Source organism: Talpa occidentalis, unplaced genomic scaffold (genome assembly GCF_014898055.3).
Source record: "Talpa occidentalis isolate TD23 unplaced genomic scaffold, MPIMG_talOcc4v2.1 talOcc4.16, whole genome shotgun sequence".
NCBI classification, from domain to species: domain Eukaryota; kingdom Metazoa; phylum Chordata; class Mammalia; order Eulipotyphla; family Talpidae; genus Talpa; species Talpa occidentalis.
The window spans coordinates 2,432,918-2,458,050 of NW_023601653.1; the positions used below are offsets into that span (position 1 = coordinate 2,432,918).

The 25,133-nt window shown below is 67.9% G+C and overlaps 2 protein-coding genes across 3 annotated transcripts in view; both read left to right on the forward strand.

Moving 5' to 3' along the window:
- Positions 1-3,704, forward strand: part of SCUBE1 (signal peptide, CUB domain and EGF like domain containing 1) — a 78,866-nt gene extending 75,162 nt beyond the window's left edge. For both annotated transcript variants that reach the window (XM_037513412.1, XM_037513413.1), the window contains 5 exons: positions 820-981; positions 1,491-1,688; positions 2,341-2,493; positions 2,809-2,888; positions 3,474-3,704. In XM_037513412.1, coding sequence (XP_037369309.1) covers positions 820-981; positions 1,491-1,688; positions 2,341-2,493; positions 2,809-2,888; positions 3,474-3,626 — 746 coding nt within the window. In that variant the 3' untranslated portion in view covers positions 3,627-3,704. The remainder of the gene's footprint in view (positions 1-819; positions 982-1,490; positions 1,689-2,340; positions 2,494-2,808; positions 2,889-3,473) is intronic.
- A 6,629-nt stretch (positions 3,705-10,333) lies between these two features.
- Positions 10,334-24,735, forward strand: TTLL12 (tubulin tyrosine ligase like 12). The gene is made up of 14 exons (XM_037515154.2): positions 10,334-10,552; positions 13,593-13,765; positions 15,571-15,769; positions 16,483-16,642; positions 16,717-16,850; positions 18,593-18,669; positions 19,553-19,669; positions 19,751-19,945; positions 20,140-20,251; positions 20,878-21,029; positions 21,381-21,462; positions 22,360-22,428; positions 22,906-23,044; positions 23,493-24,735. Exons 1-14 carry the CDS (start codon positions 10,334-10,336, stop codon positions 23,642-23,644), a joined length of 1,980 nt encoding a protein of 659 aa, XP_037371051.1. The 3' UTR covers positions 23,645-24,735.
- The last annotated feature ends 398 nt before the right edge of the window (positions 24,736-25,133 follow it).

The window sequence follows — 25,133 nt, forward strand, 5'->3', positions numbered from 1 at the left end:
CGGCAGGACCCTGCACTGCCTGGTCCCTCCTCAGTCCGCAGCCCCTGCAGCAGCTCCGGGGCTCCTGCCCCGCTCACTCCAAACAGCCTCAGCCCCACCTGCCCCAGGTCCCCCCACCGTGCTCACTCCACACCCCCCGCTGGGTGACAACGTGTTCTAGCCCCCCTTGTCTTCACCTGTCGCCCCTCCGGACACAGCAGCTCGTCCGCCAGGCGCTCGAGGAGACCGGGTGCCGCCCCACGCTCGTCCCTCCACCTGCCTGCAGCCCCCAGCTCCATCTTCTGCGCAGACCCCACTTTGGTGACCTCTCACCACTGCCCCCAGCCTTTCCTGGGCCCCCAACCTGTGCCTTGGGGGCCTCTACCCCACCCACTGCCCACCCCAGGGCTCGTGAACTTGGGCAAGGGGAAGGCAGTAGGCGGCAGCCCTGTCCCCCAGCAGGAATGCCTGGGCCTCGCCTAGTGCCCAGGCGCTCCCCTCATGACCTCTGACAGCACCACCCCAGCACCACTCCCCCTTGCTCAGCCACACCTGGCACCACACCCCAACAGGGCCCCTGGACAGCCCCGGGCAGCTCCCCATCAGTTTCCCCTCACATCCCTGCGCCATCTTCCCTGGACCGCTGCGCGCCCCACCTCTGCCACACCTGCTTTGTGCGCGCGGGTGTCAGCTAGGCCGGGGACACCGGGGACACACTGGCAGCGTGGACACCAGGATCAGGAGTGGGGTGGGGGTTCAGCCTGGGCAGGGGCGCCAGGCCTGAGGCAGGGAGGCGGGCACAGTGCCCCCGGCGCCCTCCCACCAGCACCCCCCACACAGTGCACTGCTCCCCCGGTCACCACTACGACACCGCCACCCACCGCTGCGTCCGCTGCCCCGTCGGCGCCTACCAGCCCGAGTTCGGCCAGAACCACTGCATCGCCTGTCCCGGCAACACCAGCACCGACTTCGACGGCTCCACCAACGTCACGCACTGCAAGAGTAGGTGCTCGTCCCATGGGGAGCCAGGGGCGCTGGGAGGCGAGCGGTGGCGGAGAGGGAGCCCTGGCCCCATGGGGACCCCCAAGACCCCATCAGGATCCCCAGAGATGCCCACTCCGCCCCGGCCCCGTGAATCACGGGGGCGTGTGCTCCGCCCGGCCCAGGCCCTGGGTCTGCAGAGAAACACCAGCCCCACGCGAGGCAGGTGGGAGGGGGGACAAGGAGGCTGCGGGCACTGCAGGGCCAGCACCAGGGCCTCGGCGCGGGGCAGGCTGCATCAGAGTTGGGGAAGTTGAAGCACTGCAAGCCCCTCACGCGGACTCACTTGCTGTCTTTATTTTGGGTATTTTTAATTCATTTGAGCGGAGGTGAGGCAGCCAAGGGCGCCCCATGAGGAGGAGCCGCTCGGGCTGGGCCTCCTGGGAGAGCACCACCCTGAGGGGCGTGGGCCAGGGCCTGGCTGGCTCCCAGGGAGCCCTGACCAGACTCTGGGGCCCTGGTGCCCACAGACCAGCACTGCGGGGGCGAGCTCGGCGACTACACCGGCTACATCGAGTCCCCCAACTACCCCGGCGACTACCCGGCCAACGCCGAGTGCGTGTGGCACATTTCGCCACCCCCTAAGCGCAGGATCCTCATCGTGGTCCCCGAGATCTTCCTGCCCATCGAGGACGAGTGTGGGGACGTCCTGGTCATGAGGAAGAGTGGTGAGTGCGGGGCGGGCGGCTGGACGGGGGCCCTGCCCACACCACACACCCATGTGCACACACATAAGCCACACACACACACCCCCATGCTGTCGCCCGTGTGCAATGGGAGGGCTGAGACGGGAAAAGCATGGGCTGTCCCGGGCCCCTGGCCGGGCAGAGCCTCCCCAGCACCATCTCAGCACCCCCAGGGCTGAGCCCCGGAGAAACAATCCTCAGGAACGTTCCCCTGGAAGCTGGGAGCAGGTGCAGCCCTTTGGGCAGGCCCAGGCACCACAGATCAGCAAGCTCACCCCTGCTCACAGTGAGAGGGGACTTCCCACATCTGACCCTTCACCCTAGCCTGGCTCCGTGCTGGGAGTGGGCATGAGCCAGTGAATAAGGACATCACCGGAGCAAACCAGGAGCATAGTCAGGTGGGGATGGAGCAGTCAGGGAGGCTTCCTGGAGGAGGGGGCTTCCTGGAGGAGTAGGCACTGGGGTTGAGGATGGGGCAGGACATTTGAGGCAGAAAGAACAGGCCAGAGACTAGAGAGCTCCAGTGTTCGGGGCGCTGGGCATGTGGTGCTGGGTGAGGAGGTGCAGCCCGAGGCAGGAGGACGGGCAGGAGGACCTTGGCTCCGCGAGCAGCTCGGGACTGTGCCACCCCCAGCCTCGCCCACGTCCATCACCACCTACGAGACCTGCCAGACCTACGAGAGGCCCATCGCCTTCACTTCCCGCTCCCGGAAGCTCTGGATCCAGTTCAAATCCAACGAAGGGAACAGCGGCAAAGGGTTCCAGGTGCCCTACGTCACCTACGATGGTGAGCGCGGCCGGCCGAGCTGCCCAGAGCCCAGAGCCCACACTCAGCCCCCACCTCGGGGCCGCCAGTCGGCAGGGCGGGGTGCAGACAGGCCGCAGGGGCACGGGCGGAGCTGGTGGGGGCACCTGGGCGTCTGCAGACTCGGGTCAGGATCCTCCCACACAGGGCTCTGAGGGTGGACAGGGGTTTTCTGGGCAGCCCACCTGGAGAACACCTGGGGGGAGGCGCCTGGCAGGAGCGGGAGGCCGGGCAAGGTGAGAGGCAGGCTCGGCGGGCTCCCCTCACGCCATCCGCGCTCTCTGTCCGGCTGCGCAGAGGACTACCAGCAGCTGATCGAAGACATTGTGCGTGACGGGCGTCTCTATGCCTCGGAGAACCACCAGGAAATCCTGAAGGTGAGGGTGCTCCTCCTGGCGGGGAGGACAGTGGTGCCCGGACGGGGAGCAGGTGCACACCTGCCTGCCGGCTCTGCGCCTTTCCTCTGCTCCCTTTTTAAACAAACTGTTACTGGAACCCGCAGTTGAAGCCAATAGACTATGAAAAAGCAATGGGGGCCTCCCCGGGGGCGCGGCGGTTGAGCACTGGGTTGCGAAGCTGCCCGCGGCCTCTGCGACACAGGTTCGATCCCCGGCTGCTCCCCGGCCACCGGAGGAGGGTCCCACATGGCGCGCAGACCTCTCCTGCCGCCCGCTGCTCCCCTCAGCAGTGGACTTCGGTCCTTCTGCCTGCTCTGCTCCCCGCTCTGGCTCTGGTGAATTCTCTCACCCTCCCGCGCTTCTGACGGTACCCAGTGCTTGTAAAAATAAATAAATAAATCTTAAAAAGAAAAGAAAAGAAAAGAAAAAGAAAAAGCAATGGGCCTGTGAACACCGAAAAGCTATTCATGGCATAGTCTGTGGAGTCCCCACCCCAGACCTACGATGGGGGTGCTGAGGGCCCAGCCACCCCTTGGCCTCACCCCGCGCCCGCTGGCCTTGCAGGACAAGAAGCTGATCAAGGCCCTCTTCGACGTGCTGGCGCATCCCCAGAACTACTTCAAGTACACGGCCCAGGAGTCCAAGGAGATGTTCCCGCGCTCCTTCATCAAGCTGCTGCGCTCCAAGGTGTCCCGGTTCCTGCGGCCCTACAAATAACGCTGGCGGAGCCGCCTGCGGACGGCGGGTGCATGGGGGGCGCAGAGCCTGCCCCACCGTGGGGGCTGCGAGGCGGCGCCTGGGGCCATGGCCCCCCGTGTCTGCCTTCAGGAAGAGCCGGCAGCCGGTGGGGGAGCCAACCGCGCCCGAGGCCCACTGCCCCGCCCACCACCCCGCCCCGCCCCACGGGGATCCCATTGGAAACCCCTCTCTGCCTGTTCCCTGCGGGACCCCAGGGTGCCCTCCCTGAGCCGGCACCAGGCGCGTCGCCCAGCCTGCCGCCCCGCGGGTGAGTCCCATGGCAGGTGCCCTGGCCTGGCGCTCTGGACGCGCTGCCTGCGGAGCGCTGCCGCCCGAGGCCCGGCGTCCAGCAGGGAAGGGTGGTGGCGGCGCCGGCTGGGGTCTGGGGACTGCCGCGCCCTTGGACTCCTCAGCCACAGACAGCGGCCAGGCCCGGGGCTGGGCCAGAGGAGCTGCTGGGGAGGACGCTGAGGTGCGAGCTTCCCCTGAGGGCCTCTGATGAAGTACTATATATATATAAATATCTATAAATATAAATATAAATATATACTTCTACTTGTGGGTACTTTAGGAAAAGCCTCCCTGGTGACTGTAAATGTTCCTTGCGACCCCACTGCTCCCCCACCAGTGCGAGCTGGGGTGTGGCTCCCTGCTGACTGCACTGCTCCTCCAGACCTGGCCGGCTCCGCGAGCTGGCGCCCCGCCCGGAGCCCCTTCGGAACATAAGCGTTCAGTGGGGCCAGCCAGGGGGCGGCACCCCCCAGGCCCCTTCCCGGGGCTGCAGGCAGGTCCCAGTGTGGCCTGGGCAGTGACCTTGAGCCCCTGCAGTGCCGCAGGCCCCCCGGAGGCCGCCCCTCCCACAGCTCAGCCGTGTGACCATGGGGGACCTCCCTGAGCAGCAGCCCGCGCCCTCACTGGACCTGGGGCCAGTGCCCAGCGGGGCGAGGCGGCTGTTTGTGGAGTGGCTCCGGCAGCGTCCCTCAGTGCCCCTCCCAGAATCTCTCTTTAAAGCAAAGTCTGGAGCTGGACCGCGTCTCGCAGCGTCCCCTCGGCCAGGAAGCCAGTGGCCAGGACAGAGCGGCACAGAGCTCCTGCCAGCCCGCGGCACCGGCGGCCACTCACGGTGGTCTGTACGTTCAGGGGTGACAAGCATCCCACGTCCCCAGGACCGCGGGAGAACGGTGAGCAGCCTCCAGGCTGTTCCCCCGCACCAGAGCCGGTCGGTGAAGAGACAGGAGCCGCGAGAGGCGCGTCGGGGCACACGGGAGACTGCGACGAGCGGGGACAGGCGAGCGGCCACGGAGCTCCAGGCTCGGGGACAAGAAGGTCACCACGCAGCCACCACCACCAAGGGCCTGGCGCTCGGGGACTGCCGGAGGTGAGGCCTGAAGCGTGCCACCCTGGGCAGCTCTGCCAAAGCGCAAGTGGGGTTGAGGCCACACCTGGCAGAAGGCCACGTCGGCTGTGAGCCCTGGCAGGGCCCGCTGCCCTCCCCTGGGGACACTCCATGCAGACATTCCTGAGAGAGGCCTTTCCAAGCCATTGGTCACCCCCAGAAATTAGCCTCGTGTCCTCCAGAGTGTGTCCCCAGCAGCAGTGACCCAGGAGAGGCAGAAAATGCTCTCACCCCTTCTGAGCTGCTCCCCATCAAGCTCCCCCCCCGTAAAATCACCTCGCACACTATCTAGGAGGCGCAAAGCCCAGGGGTGGGTTCACCTCCACCTCTCACAGTGGGAACTTCGGGCCCCACCTGTTAAACCCAACACTGTCCTCCGTCCTTGGGGCCCGTGCCCGGGAAGAGCTCCCTGAGCAAAGCGTGTTCCTGCGCGTCCCCGGGCTAAGGCAGGCGGCAGCCTGGCCGCCTCGGGGGAGGGGCAGCAGATGTGGGCCAGCCTGGTGGACAGATTCTGAAATGAGGCCTGAAGAAGGATGGAGAAGGCAAAGTCGGGGTGCAGGCGTCCCGTGCTCCTGAGAAGCGAGAGTGGAGGGGCTGAGCCAGAAGCCGGACGGCCTGGGCAGGGCCATCCTGCCCACCCCTTGCCCAGCGGGGCCCGCTGTCGCTGGCCTGGGAAACCCCAGCAGCTGGGCTGCATCTGCCCTTGCCACGGAAGGCGAGACGGGACAGGCTTCCGCAAGCAGACGCCTCGCCGACGGGCCAGGCCTGAGCAGGTGCCAGGGGAGTGTAGCCCTGGGGCAGCGGGAGAAGCACGAGGGGACCTCACGCTGGTTGTGTGCAAGGAAAATGAGGTTTCTGGCTTGTGGGGGACAGCGTCAGGTGGGACCCAGGAGCCCTGGGCCTGGAAGAACCCCCTGCCCGTGTCCCTGGCCCCTGCGGGCTCTGCTGTGTGTGCCCCGGAATGGGCAGGATCTGCGAGGCGTGGTGGCCACCAAGCCAGTGAGGGTGAGGCCACCTGCAACGGCGGCCTGGTGGGCTCCCCAGAATTAGGCTCCCCCTCTTTGTCTCACAGAGCCCGGGCCTCACCGCCCGGCCCTTGTGCTGTCCTCTCTGCCCTTCGGCTTTCCAGCCAGTCTCCCCAGCAGCGGCACCAGCTTCTGCTCCCCTACCCCACAGGCGGGGGCGATCTTTGCAGCTCCCCCCGCCTCTGTGGTGACGGACGGGACACTGGGGCCCAGGGTGTCGCTCCGCAGTGGGTTAGGGACACACATAAAGTGGAACTGAAAGTCTCCGGAGAGCGAGCCCCCGAGGCCATTTTGAAAGTCTTATGAGCTCTTATCTGAACGCTCATCCCCAAAGACATGCCAGGATCACTCAGCAGCTTCTGGGGCTCTGCCCCCTGGCTTCCCCTCAGGCTGCGGGAGCGGTGGGTCCCTGACCCACACTGGGGGCGCTGCCACTGCCCCAGCAGGAAAACAAGATACTGACTGAAGGTGGGTCATTTAGCAAACAGCAAATGCTTGCCGAGCACCTGGCCTGGGCTAGACTCCAAGGAAGGCAGGGAGGGCACGGCCGGGGGGCTGGTGGGTCCCCACAACCCATCTGGCTCAGAGATAAAGGGGATTAGGGCTGAACTGGGCAGGAGTCAGCGCTGCACTCAGGAGAAGGCAGCCCCTCCCGCCAGGTGTCCCAGGACCCCAGGACAGGTCCCTGGATGGGACTGAGGGGGACCCCAGAAGGGACAGAGCAGAGCCGGTCACCTGAGCACATTTCGAGGATGCTCCTGAGGGACAGCCGCAAGCGACCTGACCTCGAGACAGAGCCCCCCACGGCCCAGACCACCGAGCTGCCCGAGAGTCCTCCGTGCTTGGGAAGGTTGGGCAGCTCGGCTAAGTGCATCCTCCATGGCGCGCCCTTTTCTTCACCAAACATGGCAGTAGCAGCTCAGCCCTCTGCCAGGCTCCCGGGAGCACTGGTGTTTCAAAGATGACACCCCGCGAGGAGACAGAGTAGGTGACCCTGTTCTCCCGCTGCTGCCTCCGTCCCTGCAGCACCCACAGACCTCAGCGCCTCCAGGAGTGAGACCTGCGCACCCGCTGTGTGCCGGACTCAGGAGCTCCGGAGGAGCTGGAGTCGCCTTCTCCAGTCCAGTTTGCCCTTCCCGGGAGGATGAGCCCCGGGCCCGCTGGCTACCCGGCACCCCCCTCCCGCCACCTGCACGGAAGACCCCAAGAACAAGACCCTTTGCTTCCTAAGGCCTCCCCTGCCCCCGGAGGACCCCTGAAATTGTGCCCAAGCCTTAACTGGAAGTCCTGCAGGCAGATGGAGGTGTCTGGGGCCGGGCCCTGGAGAAGTGGGGTGACCCTCAGCCCCACGGGACCAGACCGCTGCTTTAGAGGCGCACACTGACAGGAGGGCGGCCCCAGGCCGAGTCAGCAGTTCACAGAGTCCTGGGCCAGAGCCCTCTCCTCTCACGGCGGGGAGCTCTGTCGAACGTTGGCTCGCTGAGTTTTGCAGACTGCGGGGCTCTGTGAGGGCACCTGGGCATTGGGGGGCACGGAGGGCAGAGGGGAGGGCGCAGGCGTGCTTAGAAGAAGCTGGGAAAACCCAGAGAAAGGTGGGCTTCTGCCTTCTCCCCACACCGGCCCCAGGTCTGCCTGATGCCCCCAGGGAGCCCCTCCTGCAGGGTCCAGCACAGGAGAGAAGGTGGGGATCCCCCCGTAGACGGTATGGGGAGAAGCGCAGGGAAGGCGAAAGCTGACTGGTTTGCGTCCCGAGGCCGCGGCCATCTGCGGGGAATGTCTCTTCCACGCCAGGCCTCCTGTCCTGTCCGACGTGGGCTCTCCGAGCTCCAGGGCTGGGGTTCGGGGCATAGTGACCCCGCCTTTTGCAAGCGGCGGTTCGGCTTCTGCGACACGCCACGGTCCCGGCACTCCGCAGTCGCTGCCCGGAGAGCAACACATAGGGTGACAGTTCCCCTTAGTCGTCCCCAGCGTTGGGTTCTGCGGGCCCGTGGTGCGCAGCTATGCGTGTACCGAGACGCGGAATCACGGTGGTGATAAAGAGGAGCTGAGCTTAAACACGGGGTTCCTCTCATCCGAGGCGCCAGCGCTTCCGCTGTGGCGCTTTCGCCCCGGCTCGCGTGGCGTGAACTCACAGCTTGCTGTCTGTTTATCCAGCGCGAGAACCCTTCCGAGTGCAGTCCACGGGGCGGGGGAGGCGATGGCCATCCATTTAAAACCAGACCCTGAACCCCCACTTCTCAAGGCGGATTATGAAATGGAAACTTCTGCAAAGTGGTTGTCGATGTTCGCCGTCGGCCCCGGGGGCCAAAGAGGCGTCCGTCCCCGCGAACCAGGGACACGCTTCTGACGCCAAAGCCTCCCGTGGAATCTGGAAGTTGGCGCCCTGGGAAGGGGGTGCGGGGTGCGGGCGCCTGGGCCGCTGGGGGCGCGGGGCCCTGACTTCCCCCGACGGACCCTCGCTCTGGCTCGCCCGCGGCGGGGCGCGTCCGCTCGGCTGGCGCGACGCCCAGAACCCCCTGGCCCGCGGCGGGCGCCCCGGGGCCCGGAGCTTCCCTGCCGTCCCCCGCCGCCGTGGAGTGGAGATGGCGCTCCCTGGAGGCCGCCGCTCCGGGCGGAGAACACGACGGGCGCTGCTGAGTCACTGCCCTGCGCCCAGCGGGGAAGCCGGTGCCGGGCGTTTACAGCAGGATCCACGCAAGGGTGGACGGGCGCGGCGGGAGGAGCGTTTTTATTGACGGGGAGCGGGGGGGGCGGGGGGTGCAGGAGGGCGCGGGGGGGCCGGGGGGCACCGGGGTACAGGGAGGTGCCGCCCCCTCCGCCATCCCGGGCCGCGGCGCCGTCCCCAGGGAGCAGGGCCTGCGCGTCCTCCAGCCTCGCGCGCCGTCCAGGGCTTTGCGCTGTTCAGATTCGGCTTGAAACTTCCAAGGACACGGCCCGGCAGCCGGGGACCAGCCTCTGAGGCGTCCATGGGTCACGGGCCCGCGGCACGCGGGAGGGCGCGGGGGCGCTGTGGAGGGCCCGGGGGCGCTGTGGAGGGCCCGGGGGCGCTGTGGAGGGCCGGGGGCGCTGTGGAGGGCCCGGGGGCGCTGTGGAGGGCCCGGGGCGCTGTGGAGGGCCGGGGGCGCTGTGGAGGGCCGGGGGCGCTGTGGAGGGCCCGGGGCGCTGTGGAGGGCCGGGGGGCGCCGTGGGGGGCCGGGGGCGCTGTGGAGGGCCGGGGGGCGCCGTGGAGGGCCGGGGGCGCCGTGGAGGGCCCGGGGGCGCCGTGGAGGGCGGGGGCGCCGTGGAGGGCCGGGGGCGCCGTGGAGGGCCCGGGGGCGCCGTGGAGGGCCGGGGGGCGCCGTGGAGGGCCGGGGGCGCCGTGGAGGGGCCGGGGGGCGCCGTGGAGGGGCCGGGGGCGCCGTGGAGGGCCCGGGGGCGCCGTGGAGGGCCCGGGGGGCGCCGTGGAGGGCCGGGGGGGCGCCGTGGAGGGCCGGGGGCGCCGTGGAGGGCCGGGGGGCGCCGTGGAGGGCCGGGGGCGCCGTGGAGGGCCCGGGGGCGCCGTGGAGGGCCCGGGGGCGCCGTGGAGGGCCGGGGGGCGCCGTGGGGGCGCCGTGGAGGGCCCGGGGGCGCTGTGGAGGGCCCGGGGCGCTGTGGAGGGCGCGGGGGCGCTATGGAGGCCGCGGGGGCGCTGTGGAGGGGCCGGGGGCGCTGTGGACGGCGCCCCGGCAGCGCCCGGGCTCTAGGAAAACGCCCGGTTGAAGCTGAATAAACGCGCTCCGAGGCCGCGGGCCCCGCTCCCACCCCCTGAACGTCTTTGACGGCTTCGCCCTCGAGGGGCCCCCGTGGCCGCGCATGAGGGGCGCAGGGGCCGCGACCCGGCCTCTGGCCACACCGGCCGCTCGGGGCCCCTTCCCGCCCGGACCCCGCTGACCCCGCACGGCCGCTCCGGCACCCGGACAGCCGCAGGCCGCCCGCCCCGGCGCCCCCGAACCCCCGGGCCCCCGGGCCCCAAACGCGCTGCGCACACGCACACCGCGCATGCGCGCACCCGGGCCGCCAGGGCTGGAGTCCCGCGGGACGGCGCTCCGGAGCTTGGCGCCTGAGGCTTGGAGGGGGCGGGGTGGTGGGCGGGGCGAGGGGCGGGTATTCCCAGGTGGGCGGGGCGAGGGCCGGGACGGGTATCCCGTGTGGGCGGGGCGGGGCGGGGTGTTTCCTTGTGGGCGGGGCGAGGGGCGGGGCGAAGGGCGGCCGGGCCCCGCAGTCGCGCGGGCGCTGGTGGAGGCGCCATGGAGGCCGGTTCGGGCCCGGCTCTGCGGCCGGCGGAGAACGGAAACTCGGCCCGGACGCGGCCGCCTGAGCCGGCGCCGAGCTCGGAGCGGGACCCGGACCCAGAGGCGGGCGCGCGGGCCTGGCCCGAGTTCGCGGCGCTGCACGGGCCCGCCCTGCGCGCGTCGGGGGTCCCGGAGCGCTACTGGGGCCGCCTCCTGCACAAGCTGGAGCACGAGGTGCGGCGGGCGGGGAGCGGGCGCGGGCCCCCCGCGGGCGGGGAGCGGGGCGCGGGCCCCACCCCGCGGCCGGGTGTGCCGGGAGGAGCCCCGGGCGGGGCGCGGGGTCCCGGCGCGGGGGGCTGGGGCGCGGGGGGCTGGGGCGCGGGGGGCCCCCGGCCTTGGCCGCGGCGGGACGGGGCGCGGGAGGGGGTGTGTCCCCCGCGAGGCGGGGGCGCCGGGCAGAGGTGACAGGAGCCGGGGCTCGGGACCGCCTGCGGCGCGCTGTGGGGCGTTTAGGGCGAGGTCAGAGTTGGGGGGCCTGAGGGCGACAGCAGCGCCCCTCCCGTCCCAGTCGGCATGGTGGACCGGAGCTCTGGTGGGCGTGCCTGTGTGGGCCCCGGCCCATGCCGGGGGGGGGGGACCCCAGCTGCGGAGACGCAGGCGGGAAGTTGCCCCAGACTTCAGAGCTGGAGTCCTTCAGCCTCCGCCTCCCCAGGGAATACAGGTACCCCAGAAGTTGTGGTCCTCGAATTCCTTCCTGTTTCTTTGGATGGGAGCCCCAAGTCACCCCCGTTTTTCAGAAAACAGCAACGGTGGGGGGTGGGGAAGGATGCAAAGAAAAGTGGTTTCCATAATCCTAGCCTCCTCGTGGTAGGACAGCTCCCCTCTGCTCAGCACCCCGCCCCCCCAGGGTCCTGGCCCGAGTGGACCCTGGTTCCTGGTCCTTTGGCACTGAAGTCGGGGCAGGGTCACCGGCCAGACACCGGGACCTTCTCCCTAAGTGGAGCCAGGCTCCCCACCCCACCCAAGGCAGCCAGAGCCCTGCAAGTGATGAGGGTGTCCCCTGAGCAAGGCTGCTGCACCCCTCCTCGGCCAGGTATCCCCTCCTCGGCCAGTTTCTGCGAAGTGGCCGGACCAGGTCCCTTCCTGTAGGAAACAGGCCGCTGCTGCAAGAGATACATTGTCGGGGCACCCACCTTGCCCCCCCCACCCCCGCCAGCATTTCCTGAGCACTTGTCCCAGCCTGTGCAGGGAGGGACCCCAGGCACTTGTGGGTGAGGATGAAAAGGTCCTGTGTGCCGGTGAGGTAACACCATGCCCGACGCCCAGCCTCTGCCCCGCAGGCCTCCCTGGCCAGTAAATCCTCCCTCGGGCAAGTCTGTGCCCGGGTCCCACCTGGAATGCGGGGCACAGGGAAGCAGGGATGGCACGAGATAAGTTACAGTCAGTGCCCAGCGCGTAGCGGGTGTTTGCCAGAGTGGAGGGTCCCCTCGCCCTGCTGAGGGGCCACCAGTGTTTTTCCATGCCCCCCCCCCACCCCGCTGTTCGGGCGGTGGCAGGCGGGGCAGTGAGTCACCACTTTGCCAGACCCAAACCTGCAGCCATTGTTCTGTGTGATGCCTGCGCTGTGGCCCACGTGGGGGGCACACCCCACAGGACAGCCCCTGAGGCCCGGCCACCCCCTGCTGCCTCAGAAGAAACCCATTCCCGCGGAGCCTGGGGAGGGCCCCACAGCCTCGGCACCTCCCGGCTGCACGGGCTTCTCAGGGTGCAGCCATTCCCCTTGGCTTCCTCCTTCGGGGCTTCTCCAGCCCAGCATGAAGGGCTGGGGTCACCCCCATTCACCGCTAGGGAGAAGGCAGGCCCTGTGGCCTTCACTGTGCCCCAGCCTCCCGTCAGGTTTGGGGAAGGCAGGCTGGGGACTTGGCCCTGTGCAGAGCCAGGGGTGTGACTCCTGCCCCTCCGAGGCAGCTCTTGTGACCGCTGAGCTGGAGTGGGACGTCGTGGCCTTGCCCGGCTCCGGGAGGCTCAAACAGAACCTAACACCTGGCTCCGAGGTCAGAGGGCCCGGGCTGCCCTGCTGCTGGCTTCTCTGCCCCAGGGCCTCTGCCCGGGCAGCCCCTCTGCCATCCAGCACCACAAGTTGTCACCCAACTCTCCCTTCAAAGCTGACCTCCGGCTGTCTCCTCCCTCACGTCTTCCCAGCGCCAGGCCCCTGCACGGTGTTTGGGTCCCTCAAGTGGCCTGGACCTTCCCTTCTCCGGCAGCTGGCAGCTCCCTGGGCAGGATGGCAGCGATTTATCGTCACACCGCAAAGGCCCGTCCTGCCCAGCTGCTTCTGCCTGAATGGGTGGCTGGTTCCCCGCTGCTGGGCTGAATCCTTCTGATGTTAATTCACGCGACGGGGTTTTAGGGAGCTCTGCTGAGTCCCTGCGGTGTGCCCACACTTGCTGTGCGCTGTTTTACTGATTTCATGCTGCTGTCCTGGGAGGTGGGTGTCCCCCTACCCGGGGGTGCCCATCCAGGCAAGCAGCGTCCGTAGCAGGTCCTTCCCGGGCGTGGGCGGAAGTTCTTCTGAGACCTTGTGTGTGGGGGTCACTCAGCCCCCCAGCAGCCCTCTGAGGTCGGGAGTCTGAAGCAGAGCGGTTCGGTGACGGGCTCAGGGCCACACAGGCCCACTCAGGCCCTGCCGACGTGCAGCAGACACACCTCAGCAGAGCCTCGCTGCGGGGCACACGTGGGGGCCAGTGTTGTCTTTGCCAGGGAAGCTCCGAGGCCCTTGTCCCTCTGCCCATTGGGCAGGGACCTGTGGACACAGCCCCAGGCCCTGTTGGGTGCGGATCTGGGCCCACACGGTGGCCGAGGAGACCGCACTCCTGTCCCCCCCGACCCTGGCTGTCTCAGCCGCCCTGGTGTGGAATTGTTCTTGGGATGTGAACTTGGGGTCAGACCCCTGGTCTCCGAGATCCCGACTCCATAAACCTGCGGCGTGACGGGAGCCTCCGCCTGCAGGTCACGCTCCCAGGGATCCGGGGCTGGACTCGGCACAATCTGGACACACACAGCCCCCTCCAAGCAGGGGGGCACCGCGGGCGCGTGGGCCAGGCCCCGTTCCCCGCCTGTCCTGCGGTGTGGGCGGTCGGGGCACCTCTCCCAGGGGTGTGTTTGTCCCTGAGGCCGGGGGTGGCACCCCCGCCTCCCCCAGAGCGGGGGCCGAGGCTGCAGGGAAGGGGTCAGGAGTGGAGCATCCCTCTGACACCCCCGTCTGCGGCCCCAGGTTTTCGACGCGGGGCAGGTGTTCGGGATAATGCAGGTGCAAGAAGCGGAGGATGAGAGCGCGGAGGCGGCCCGGGGAGAGCAGGAGAAGCCGCCCAACCCGGGTGGCGGCGGGCTCTGCTACAAGGTCATCGTGACCAACGAGGCCGGGCTGCAGGCCGCAGACCCCAACAGGTAGGTCCTCACCACCCACCTCGTGGCTTTCAGGGCCGGCTTCCTTGCAGGGCTGTCACCATACTGCTGGCAGCCGGAAGAGCAGCCCCTGGCCTACCGCCTGCGTGCCAGGCCCCGGGACAGCCGGGCGACGTGTTGGTGGGCTTCCCACCCCATTCAGGGTCCCATTGACCCCCACACGGAGGGACCCCGGTGTTGTCCATTCTCAACACCCGGAGAGCAGTGTCCCCGTGCCTCACTTAACTGTCATCAGCAGAGGTGCGACCAGTTCCATGTGGCTGACAAGGAAACAGGAGGGCCTGACCCGCGGCCACACGCCGGCTAGGGTGGGCATCAAACTAGGGCAGGATCTGCCAAGGCTCCCTGGCCTCTCTCAGGCCTGCTGCTTCTGAACCTCTGGGTGGGGCCTGAGAAACCGTAGTTAACAGATACCCCGGGGCTGAGCGCCCGGGAAGGTGGTAGTTGTGGCCTGGTGGACTCCGGGGCCAGGGGAGGGGACTGGACTGTGGCTGCCCTCGCCCAGGACGGGGCCCTGGAGGAACCCTGCCTGACTCGGGGTCGCTGGGCCCTGCGTCCATGGCTCTTTGGGGAAGGGCCTGGCCCCCTCTTCTGGAGCGTGTTCCCTCTGGGGCGGGAGGGGCCGGGTAATTGCAGTAGCCGGCACCCCCACCCACACGCTCTGTGACTCAGAAACTCCCAGGCTCACCTGTCTGGTTGAGCGCAGCGCACAGGCCTTCCCGGGAGGCTCTCTGCCTGCCCAGCCCCACCCCTGCCTGCGCGGTGAGTCAGGCCCAGCAGCCGCTGTGCAGCCCACAGCCTTCGCACTGCACCCCCACTGCCCCCGCCAGGTTTGGGAGCAGCTGGGGTGGGGTTCAGGGTTTGGGGCGCCAGCCTTGGTTTCAGCCTTCCCTGCCCCGGCCCTTCCCCTCCACGCCTGCTGTGTCCAGCACCCCTCCCCTGTGTGCGTCTGCCCAGGTCACCCTAGGGGCTCCATTTTGAAGATCTGGCTCCCTGTGCTGGCCACGTGCTCGTAACGCTCCGCAGTTTTGAAGACACACAAGCAAAAGCTAACGTTAGCACGATAAAACAGCTGCTGCCGAGCTCGCCGCCCAACCTCGGCACCAGAGCACCTGCTGTCCTTCCACTTAGGGGGCACAGAGGCTGGGGCGCTATGCCCAGCAGGGCCCCGGGTAGGGGCGGGCAGCCCTGTCCCGTGGGGTGGGGGCAGGCATGGCCTCAGGCCTGCAGTGGTACCCCCGTCCTCTGTGGCAGCCCCACTGCCGTCGTAGACACTTGCACGCTGGCCTCCCCCAGGGAAACCGAACTGGGGGTCGGGGGGCAGGCACTGCCAGGGAAGGACCGGGACTCAGGGGCTTGCATTTGTGGCTCTGGAGGCCCTGCTCTGCATCCCGCCACTGGCCCCCAGGCGAGTGACCTTTGCTTTGCCGGGCCCCTGCCGGCAGCAGGAGCGGCCGAGCCTGGACGTCAGCAGCTCCCCGGCTGGTGGTCATCCCAGCTCATGACCTGTGCTTGGTCAGGGCACTGGCGGCAGGCGCAGGTGTCGCCTGTTGTGACGCGGGCCGGGCACAGGAACTAGGCTGCACCGTGCATGGTGGGCAGCACGGGGATCCCCGCCCAGGCGCTCTGGACTCAGGCCCGCTCCTGTCTTAGGTGGGGCCATCACTCAGGTTGGGGGTCCTCCCTGGCCCCCACCTCGCCTCCTCCTCGGGTGACCCCGCTGGCCCTCTCCCCTGCCTTCCCTGCCCGGGAAGCACCCTCACCCGGCCCGTGGCCTGTGCCCACAGCATCTTCCTCATCGACCACGCCTGGACTTGCCGCATACAGCACGCCCGCCAGCAGCTGCACCAGGTGCCAGGGCTGCTGCACCGCATGGCCAGCCTGATGGGCGTCGAGTTCCACGGGGAGGTGCCCAGTGCTGAGGCCGTGGATCTGGTGCTGGAGGAGATGTGGAAGTTCAACCAGACCTACCAGCTGGCCCATGGGGTGAGCGGGACGAGCGGAGCCCTGGCCCGAGTTGTCGGGGCAAGAGTGGGCAGCGTAGGAGAACCCCAGCCCGGGGCGGTGACCCCATCCCTGGGCCCGCCCACCCTCGTTCCCTTCGGCTTCACCATGGACCTGTCCCCCCTTTGCCTTGCACCGTCCAGTGCTGAGACCCAGGTGTCCACGCAGCCTTGAGCTGCAGGACGTGCTCCTCCCTTAGACCCCCGCCTGGGGCCCAGTGGCTCGGCTGCCTCTTTCTCGGTCCCCTTACCCTCTCAGCGGCTCTCAGAGGTTCCGCGCCGTCTTCAGGAGAAAAGCCACCCCTCCTGCTCATGTCCTGGGCTTTCATCAGCCCTACCCCACCTCCCCAGACTCACCTCACGCCCCCAGCCCCCCAGCACTTCGAAAAGGACAAATGCTTGTCTCTTGGCATCTGAGCTTAGATGTCACCGCCTCCAGGGAGCCGTCCCTGAAACCACCCCAACCCCCACACACACAATCCAAACGTCATGTAGAGCCTCCGACGGTGGCGTGACCCATCGCAGTCCTCTGGCCTGTGTCCTGCTCCGGCAGGGCCGCCGTCCGCAGGCCCTGGGTTTAGGGGTGGGGATGCGTGTGACAGCTGCCCCAGACACGGAGGGCAGGGCCTAGACGGGTGGGTGATTGGGGTGGGCGTGCACAGAGAGGGCCAGGGTCTCCATGTATGCTCCCCACAGTCGGCCGAGGAGAAGGTGCCGGTCTGGTACATCATGGACGAGTTTGGCTCCCGCATCCAGCACTCGGATGAGCCCAGCTTCGCCACCGCGCCCTTCTTCTACATGCCCCAACAGGTGGCCTACACACTGCTGTGGCCCCTGAGGGACCTGGCCACGGGCGGTAAGTCAAGTGCCCGCGGCCGGAGGACGGGCCCCGCCTCCCGCCACCCTGACGGCCCGCGTGTCTCGGTGCAGAGGAGGTGACCCGGGACTTCGCCTACGGAGAGGCGGACCCTCTGATCCGGAAGTGCAGGCTGCTACCCTGGGCACCCGCCGACCTGACGGACCTCAGCTCCTCCACGCCAGAGCCGCCCGACCGGCACTACCAGGTGTGACCCTCTGCCCGCCCCCACTGCTTGGTTGCCCGGTGGCTTCTAGAACCTTCTTCACCCAGTCACCCAACAGTATTGAATAGCAGCAGCAACTGCAAGAGTTTGGAGCATCTTAAAAAGGGATTTGGAGCTCAGGTGACTGTGAGCTGCGGGTGGTCACAAGGCCTGGGCACCCACGGGAGCCTGGGCTGCGGGTGCTGCCCTGGGAGGCAGTGGTTTGGTGTGAATCCAGCCCAGTCTTGGCTCATTTCCTGACCCCTCCCTCACCGGGGAGGTGAAGATGCCCCTCGAACACCACATGTCCTTTTCCCACACTGGGCCCTCAGCAGGCAGCTGTCACTGGTGGCATGGACACAGGAGCTGTCCACGGCAGCCTCCCGCTCATACCCTGCCTGGCCCTGAGAGCAGCAGCAGGTGCCATGTGCGGGGCACAGAGCATGGGCCAGCGGGCTAGGGAGCAGGGACAGCGAGACCTGGGCCAGGGAGGAGATGGTGCCGAGAAGGACACAGCCACCACGGGCACCTGGCGGGGCTGGGCCCCTGGCCTTCTCCACCCCCTCGCCTCTGACTGCCTGCCGCTGCTTCCGCTGGCTGGTCCCTGTGGAACCAGGCGGCAGGGAGCCTGTGCTTAGCTCCTCGCGGTCATGCTCTGCTTAACCTGCAGCTTCTCAGTCCTGTTTTTATCTTCATCTCACTGAGGAGGAGGGACTGAGGCACAGAGAGGCTAAATCACTTGCTAAAGGTCACACAGCTGGTGGGAGAGCTGGAGTCCAAGGCCAGGGCAGGTGATGACCTGGGTGCAGAGGCTGCTCTGGACACCTTGGAGGGCCCTGGAAGGACCCAACGAGTTCACTCGTGTTGGAGGGGCGGGCCCTGTGCTGCTTGTGGCTCGTGAGGGCAGCTGGGCGGGTCCTGTGCACCTCGCCCAAAGACAGCGGGACTGAACGCTGTTGTTTCAGAGCCCGCTGCGCACCTGTGCCCAGGAGGTGCCCGGGGAGCACTGGACAAGGGAGCGCTGCACAGGGGCTTAGCAACGGCCTGGACAAAGATGAGTTTCTCCTGGGATGTCCTCCCCAGTTCAGGGAGAGAAAAGAGGCCAGACGCCACCCGTCTGACCTTTCTGGGTCTGATCTTTTGACCTGCTGACCCACCTGGATGGGCCTGGGGTTGCCAGTGTCCAGCCAGGTGACAGGTTGCCCCGGGGCATGGCCACTTAAAGCAGCCCCTGCACCTGTCAGATCAGGGAAGGGCTCTGGCTCAGGGCCTCTGCCAGGTGGGGCCGCCTGTCAGTGAGTGGCGTTAGCGCCTGCCCATGTGAGTGTCACCCCCACAGGGTACCGGCCGATAGAAAGGAGGGGAGACCAGCGCCCACTGCCCTGCTTGCTAGAAGCAGCCCAGCCACACTGGGGAGATGCAGTCAGCTCCCCCCTTTGAAGGGAGTCGACTAAGTGAAACCACCACATGCTGAAGCAGGGGGCAGCCCTGGGAGGCGCCCCTCGAAGCAGGCAGCCCCCTCCCCGGGACAGGCAGGGTGCCTTCTCGTGCACCTGATCTGGATGTAGAGTTGAGAAGTTTGCCAGCGTTTACACTCTCGTGACACAAAGCTTGACTGCTCAGCACTTGAGGGGCTCCACTTGGGGTCCAAGTGTGCCCTAAAACCCCCACATCCAGAGGGAAGACCTCTGTTCCCTTGCCCCCAGCCAAAGGTCTGTCTCGAGCTCTGGTGTGTTTCTCTCTAGGCCATCTTAGAGGAAATCAAGGAGAAGCTGCCGCTCCCCATCAGCCCAGCACCCTATCCCCACGACCACATCTTCAAGTAGGTCACCCCCTTCTCTGCTCACGGTGAGCCCCCCTCATCACTGTCCTCACACAGCCCCCACATTCTAGGAACAGGCCTGACACACCGAGGCACTCAGTGCACCTGCCATGCCCTGCCAGCATGGTGGGGACAGAAACCCCAGTGAAGTTCTCAGGAGGGCAGAGCTCCTGAAGGAGGCAGAGTAAACACTGCTCTCCAGGACGAGGGATCGCCCGCCCGTCCTGTGCACAGAGGGTCACTCCCCAGCTTGTCCTCCGGAGGGCTCTGCTCAGCCGGGTGCTCCCGTGCACCCTTCTCTGGCCCCGGGAGTGAAAACTACACACACCGGCCCCTCCCCAAAGCAGGCACCTGCTGAGCGTGGATTTGTGGGTCCCTGGGGACTGCCCTGGGCCGCCGGGGGCCCTTCCAGGTGTGGGCAAGCGAGTTATGTAAGGCCGAGCAGGCAGGCCTAGGCTGAGTCCCACGTGGAAACAGGCACCCCACTTTCCAAGCGAGGAAGTGGAGGTGAGTGCCCTGCCGCCCCATGTGGACGGGCTTACAGCAGGCCCCAGGGCAGCCGGGAGCAGACTGGGCTCCACCCTCCCTGCGCCCCCTCCCTCTGGTGCCAAGCCTGGTTCAGCCAGAGATGGGCAAATGCCCCTGCCCCCCCACACACCTGGGGCTCACCCATTCGGCCCAGTTGTGTCAACCCAACCTCTGTGCCCGTGGGGGGGGCGGCGAGCTGCCTTTGCTGGGCACTCAGATCAGCCTGTGTGGTCCTCGTGGCAAGGGTGAGCTGGGCCGACCCAGGGCCGACCGGGGACCCATCCAGAGTCGGTTGGCTCCGGCCTCGCCCTCTCACGTCCGTGGCGGGGCCCCCACTTACCGCCTGTGCCTGCAGGGTCTACACGGACATCCAGCAGGTGGTCGGCCACCTCACCCACCCGCGCTTCACCTTCACCCAGAGCGAGGCGGACGCGGACATCCTCTACAACTTCTCGCACTTCAAGGACTACAGGTGAGGGCACCTCTCGGCCCAGACCCCCCGCGCCAGGCCCCCAACCCCCGCCCGCCTAAGCCCGCGCCCGGCCTCCCGCAGGAGGCTCAGCCAGGAGCGGCCCAACGTGCTGCTGAACCAGTTCCCCTGCGAGAGCCTGCTGACCGTGAAGGACTGCCTGGCCTCCATCGCCCGCCGGACGGGGGGCCCCGAGGGCCCGGCCTGGCTGCCCCGCACCTTCAACCTGCGCACCGAGCTGCCTCAGTTTGTCAGCTACTTCCAGCAGCGGCAGCAGCAGTGAGCCCCGCCCCGCCCGGCCCCGCACGGCTCACCTCCCCACCCCCTCATCCCACCCGCCTGGCTGATGTCCCCCGGTGACCCTCCTCAGCTCCCCAGGGGAGGTTGGGTGCCCCGCCTCTTCCTCCATGCTCCTGGGGAGTGCACCCTGGGGGGGTGGGTCCAGGGCCCAGTCTAGCCAGCCCTGTCCCCAGGGGCGAGGACAACCACTGGATCTGCAAGCCCTGGAACCTGGCTCGCAGCCTGGACACCCACATCACCCGGAGCCTGCACAGCGTCATCCGGCATCGTGAGAGCACCCCCAAGGTGGGCCCGTGGCTCGGGCAGCCTGGCCACCCAGACAGGGCGCCCGCGGGGTGGGGGGCCCGGTGTTGGCAGTCACTCAGCTCCCAGAGTCCCTGAAGCCCCCACCCCTCCTGCCACGGCCCTTGCAGCAGGGCGGGGCTGTGCGGCAGGAGGGAGCCGTCCTGCGTGTCTGACCTGCGTCCCCTCGCACGGCACCTCCTGTGACTTCCCCGCAGGACGGAGGTGGCCAGGCCAGGGAGGCCCTCGGGGCAGCAGCTCACGCATCCGACAGCAGCAGAGAACTCCCCGGGTGGCCATGGAGACCAGCAGGGGGAGGGGGTCGTTGCCCGGAACTCGTGTTGAGCTTTCAAAGCCGGCCGGGCGGGGAGGCTCTTCCCTCGTTCCCAGGGGACGGTGAAGCTCTCGGCCACCTCGGGGAGCTTCAGAGAGGCAGAGGAGGCAGCCTCGTGCGGGGTGCGGTCCTTCCCTGGACGTGGATCCGGGGGACCCAGGGTGGCGGGTCATCCCCCCAGTGGCCCGGGCTCCGGCCGCCGCCGCGGGCACGCACCGGGTGGAGTGCGGGCCGGGGCCCGTGGCGCTCTGTCCGGCAAGGTGGCCGCCTGCGAGCCTGCACCCTTGTACTCCAGGTTGTGTCCAAATACATAGAAAACCCCGTCTTGTTCCTTCGAGAAGACGTGGGCAAGGTCAAGTTTGACATTCGCTACGTCCTGCTCCTGCGGTCGGTGAGGCCCCTGCGCCTGTTCGTGTACGACGTCTTCTGGCTGCGCTTCTCCAACCGGTTCGTGGGGCCGGCGGGGCTGGGGGCTGGGCCCGGGCCCTCTTTCACTCGGGGTCAGAGCCTGCACTGCAGCTCCCTCCACGCCACACACCAGCGGGTGACCGGTCCTGTTAGGCGGCAGTGGTTTGTCCTCCCCAGTGGGCATTCCTTGTCCAGTGGGTGCCCACGCCTGGGGGTCAGTTGGGAGGACGGTTCTGAACCTGCACAGGGTCGTCACAGCCAGCCTGGCGCTCACCCCCACCCAGACTCGGGTGGACCACACCCCCCGGCCCTGGTCAGGGTACCTGCACCCACGCAGCCAGGGGCACAGCCATGCTCAGCGCCCAAGCCAGTCTGTCTGCTGTGCCCCAGGCCCTTTGCGCTGGACGACCTGGACGACTACGAGAAGCATTTCACCGTCATGAACTATGACCCGGAAGTGGTGCTAAAGCAGGTAGGCCTGGGGCGCCTGAGAGTCCATGTGGAGGCTGGCACAGGCCACAGGCCCTTTGGGATCCCCTGCCCCCCGCTGCACCTCCTTTCTCAGTGGGTCTTGTTCTGAGATGTGGTGCCCAGTGTCTCTGCAGGACACTCTTGTCATTCACTGATTGATCAATGGACATTTAGGTCATTTCTGGCCTTCCATCCTCCATGAGCCAGGCGTGTCGAGGGCCTCGCTGTCCTACGTCCGGAGGTCCTGGGGGCAGGCCCAGGAAGGGTCAGGCTGGCTGTCCCCGGTGCCCCCGGCAGGGGCTGTCTCCTCCGGGCCGGGCGGAAGGCTGCCCCTGGGGCCCGAGCCCTCGCGGGGCCTCAGGGTATTGGGAATTACCGTGAAGCACTGGGTGCCTCCGCGCGGGGTCGGGAGGGTGTCACCCCGGGGTCACAGTCCTCGGAAGTCCTTGCGTCCAGCATGTCCACCAGGGCATGAGCTCGGGGTGTCCTCTAGCTGAGGAAGCAGCTGTCCCGGGTGTGTGAGTGGCGCCTCGGCCCGTACCTCACATCCGCCGGCACATGGAACGGTGCCGCGCATGAGCCTCCATTCCGAGACAGGCATGGTGGCAGCTGGCCCCGGCCTTGCAATCCCTCACCTCGCCTGAGCTCACGGTGACCCTGCAGACCAAGGCCAAGTTTGCTGGGCAGGGGGCACCTTACAGATGAGGAACCTGAGCTCCCAGGAGGAAAATTGCTCGTCCAGAGTCGTGCCGTGGTATCCAGGGCTGGAGCCTGGCTCCTGCCCCCAGTCTGTGCCGAGGGGGAGGGCCAGGCGGGCCGGCTGCTCTGACCCCTGGCGAGTGGGGGGCGCCCTGCCCGGAGGAGCCAGGCCAGGGGTGATGGCCTGCGTCTGCCACAGGTGCACTGCGACGTGTTCATCCCAGAGTTCGAGAGGCAGTACCCCGAGTTTCCCTGGAGCGGTGTCCAGGTGAGTCCTGGGTACAGCTGGGAGGCTTCCCCCAGGGGACAGGTGGGGGGCAGGATCTTTGTCTCCCTGGATGGTCCTACCGAGGCTGGTGAAGGAAGCTGGGGGGGCGGCGTCCCCGTGCCCACTCTGGCCATGTGAGGTGCTCTGGAGGGGCGCTCAGGCACGTGGGCAGCAGAGCGTGGCCCCCAGGACGGGAGGTGCTTCTTGGAGCTCCTGGGGGCAGAGGGGTCTGCAGGGCCCCGCGGCAGGGGACACGGGCTTATTTGGAGGACACTGCCGGGAGCGAGAGGGGGCACGTGGCGGGCAGAGTGGCCTCGGCCAGGCCTGGAGACACAAAGGCTGTAGGAGAAGGTGACCGAGGCCGTTTGGGGACTGGGGCTCAGAAAGAGGCAGTGAACCCCATTTGGGAGGCTGCGCTGGGGCTGGTCCCAACTTCAGAGCCGTGCAGGCCCCCTGACCCTGCCTCCTGGCCCCCAGGCCGAAATCTTCCAGGCCTTCAAGGAACTATTCCAAGTGGCTTGCGCCCGGCCGCCGCCCCTGGGCCTCTGTGACTACCCCTCGTCCCGGGCCGTGTACGCCGTGGACCTCATGCTGAAGTGGGACAGCCGTCCAGACGGTGAGCCCCCGCCAGTCCCAGGCACAGCCCCCAAAGCCGACCATCTGGCCGCGCCCCACCCCAGGACAGAGAGAGGGATCCCCGCTTCCTGGCCCTGGCCAGCCATGCACTGGGTCGAGGGGACCCTCACCAGCTGGGCCCGCAGGACACAGTGAGAATGGAGGGGGTGCTGAGGGCCCACCACGAAGACCCCCAGGAGAAGGGCGGAGGGAGGGGGCAGCCAGGCACACCCAGTGCCCTGCAGCGCATCCTGCCTGGGGACCCCAGGCCAAGCCCACCGTGCTGGGCCCTGAAGCTCTGCTCCCCCTTTTCCACCACACTGAACACCTGCACCCCGGTGGGGCCCACGTCACTCCCGAGGCAGCTCCACCTTCTCGGCATCCCGAGGCCCTGGCGCTGGGCCGGCACCCGGCCCCTCCCCCCAGCTCCCGCTGCCCCGTGCCCACAGGGAAGCAGGTGATGCGGCCCCAGATCCTGGAGGTGAACTTCAACCCCGACTGCGAGCGCGCCTGCAAGTACCACCCGGCCTTCTTCAACGACGTCTTCAGCACCCTGTACCTGGATGAGCCCGGCGGCCACCACGTCACCGCCCTCCTCTAGGCGCCCCCCTGCAGGCGCCCCCCTCCAGGCCCTCGCCCTGCCGCGTCCGAGCTCTCCTGCCAGGCCCCCCTTCCTCCGCCCCATCTCCGTTCCTCGCCCCGGCTTCGCCCCTGGAGGTGCAGCGCCCTCCTGCCCACAGGGGTCAGAAGCAGGGCCAGGCACGGTGTCCCAGGCCTGAGGGCCACTCCCCTCGCAGCCTCAGTGCCACCAAGGCCTTCGTTCCAGAGCGTGGCTTCCTGGCTGCCACATTTGCTTGGATGTAGTGAAAAGAGGGCTTCTGGGGTGCATGAGGCAGTGTCCCCAGAATCAGGCTTCCATGGGGGGGCCCATGAGCAGCCTGACTCCCCAAGGCGGGGCAGGGTCTCACCACACCCCCATCCCGTGCGACAGCATCCCCAAAACCCCCTGCAGAAACTGCCCCCAGACCCAGCCTTCTCCAGCTCAGCCAGAGCCTCCACCGGGACCCACCCGGGAGACCCCGGGGCAGGAGGCCACCCGGTCACCTTTGCCTTTCGGCTGCCTGGCCCTGCTGCCTCCCTGGCCGCTGGCCCTGCCCCCTGGGATGCCTGCGGGGAGGGCGCGGGCAGCTGCGGAGGGCGGCAGCCACGAGGCCTGCCCCCCAGCAGCCAGAGTCAGAATGTCTGACTTTTGTTACTTTTGAATTTATGGGGGGAAAATGGAACATTCTACGACTTTCCTTACTCTTGTTTCTGACTTTGGACCGTGAGGCGGGCCCTGGGCAGGGGGCACTGCCAGCTGCTGTGTGTGCCATGGCGGCGGGCAGGGCCCATGTTGGAGCCAAACTGGACTCGACCGCCTGCGTCTGTCTGTCAGGTGCGTCTGTCCGTCGGGTGCGTCTGTCTGTCTGTTAACTGCAGTCTCAGTCCTCTGCTGGGGTCCCTGCCACCCCTCAACCCAGTTTACTCCGCAGTAAAGTTGCCTTCTTGACTTTCGGGGCCCTGGAGCCCGCGCTTGTTGACTGCTTTGTGGGTGGTGGGAGAAAACCTGAGGTGCTGAGCTGTGTGTGTCCAGCAGCCGGAGAAGGGGTGACCTAGCACCCCCTCCCCCGCTTACACTCGGGACTGGGGCAGGGGCTGCTTCCTCAGAGCTCTGAGCCCCGGGGCCCACGGCACCCCCAGGCACAGGTCTGTGCCTGGTGGGCGTCTCGCCACGGGCGCTCCCTGCGGCTCCTGCCGGGCACTGAGCCCGTGGGGAGGGCCCCACCCTCGCGACCCAATTTCCCAGACGCGCCACCTGATAACCCCCCAGTATTTCAGGGGTAGGGGTTCAACATGGATTTGGGGGACACACTTGGACCCCAGCAATTCCCGGAGTCTCCCCGGAGGCTCTGAATCGGGGCTCCCGCTCTCACACCCCCTGGCTGCGGGGAACAGAAGGTCCTCAGGCCTGGCTCCGCCCCGGGGCAGGGATCCCCACTACTCCGGGGGTCCTGGTGGGTCTGAGGGCACGGCTGGCCAGCACGGTGGCG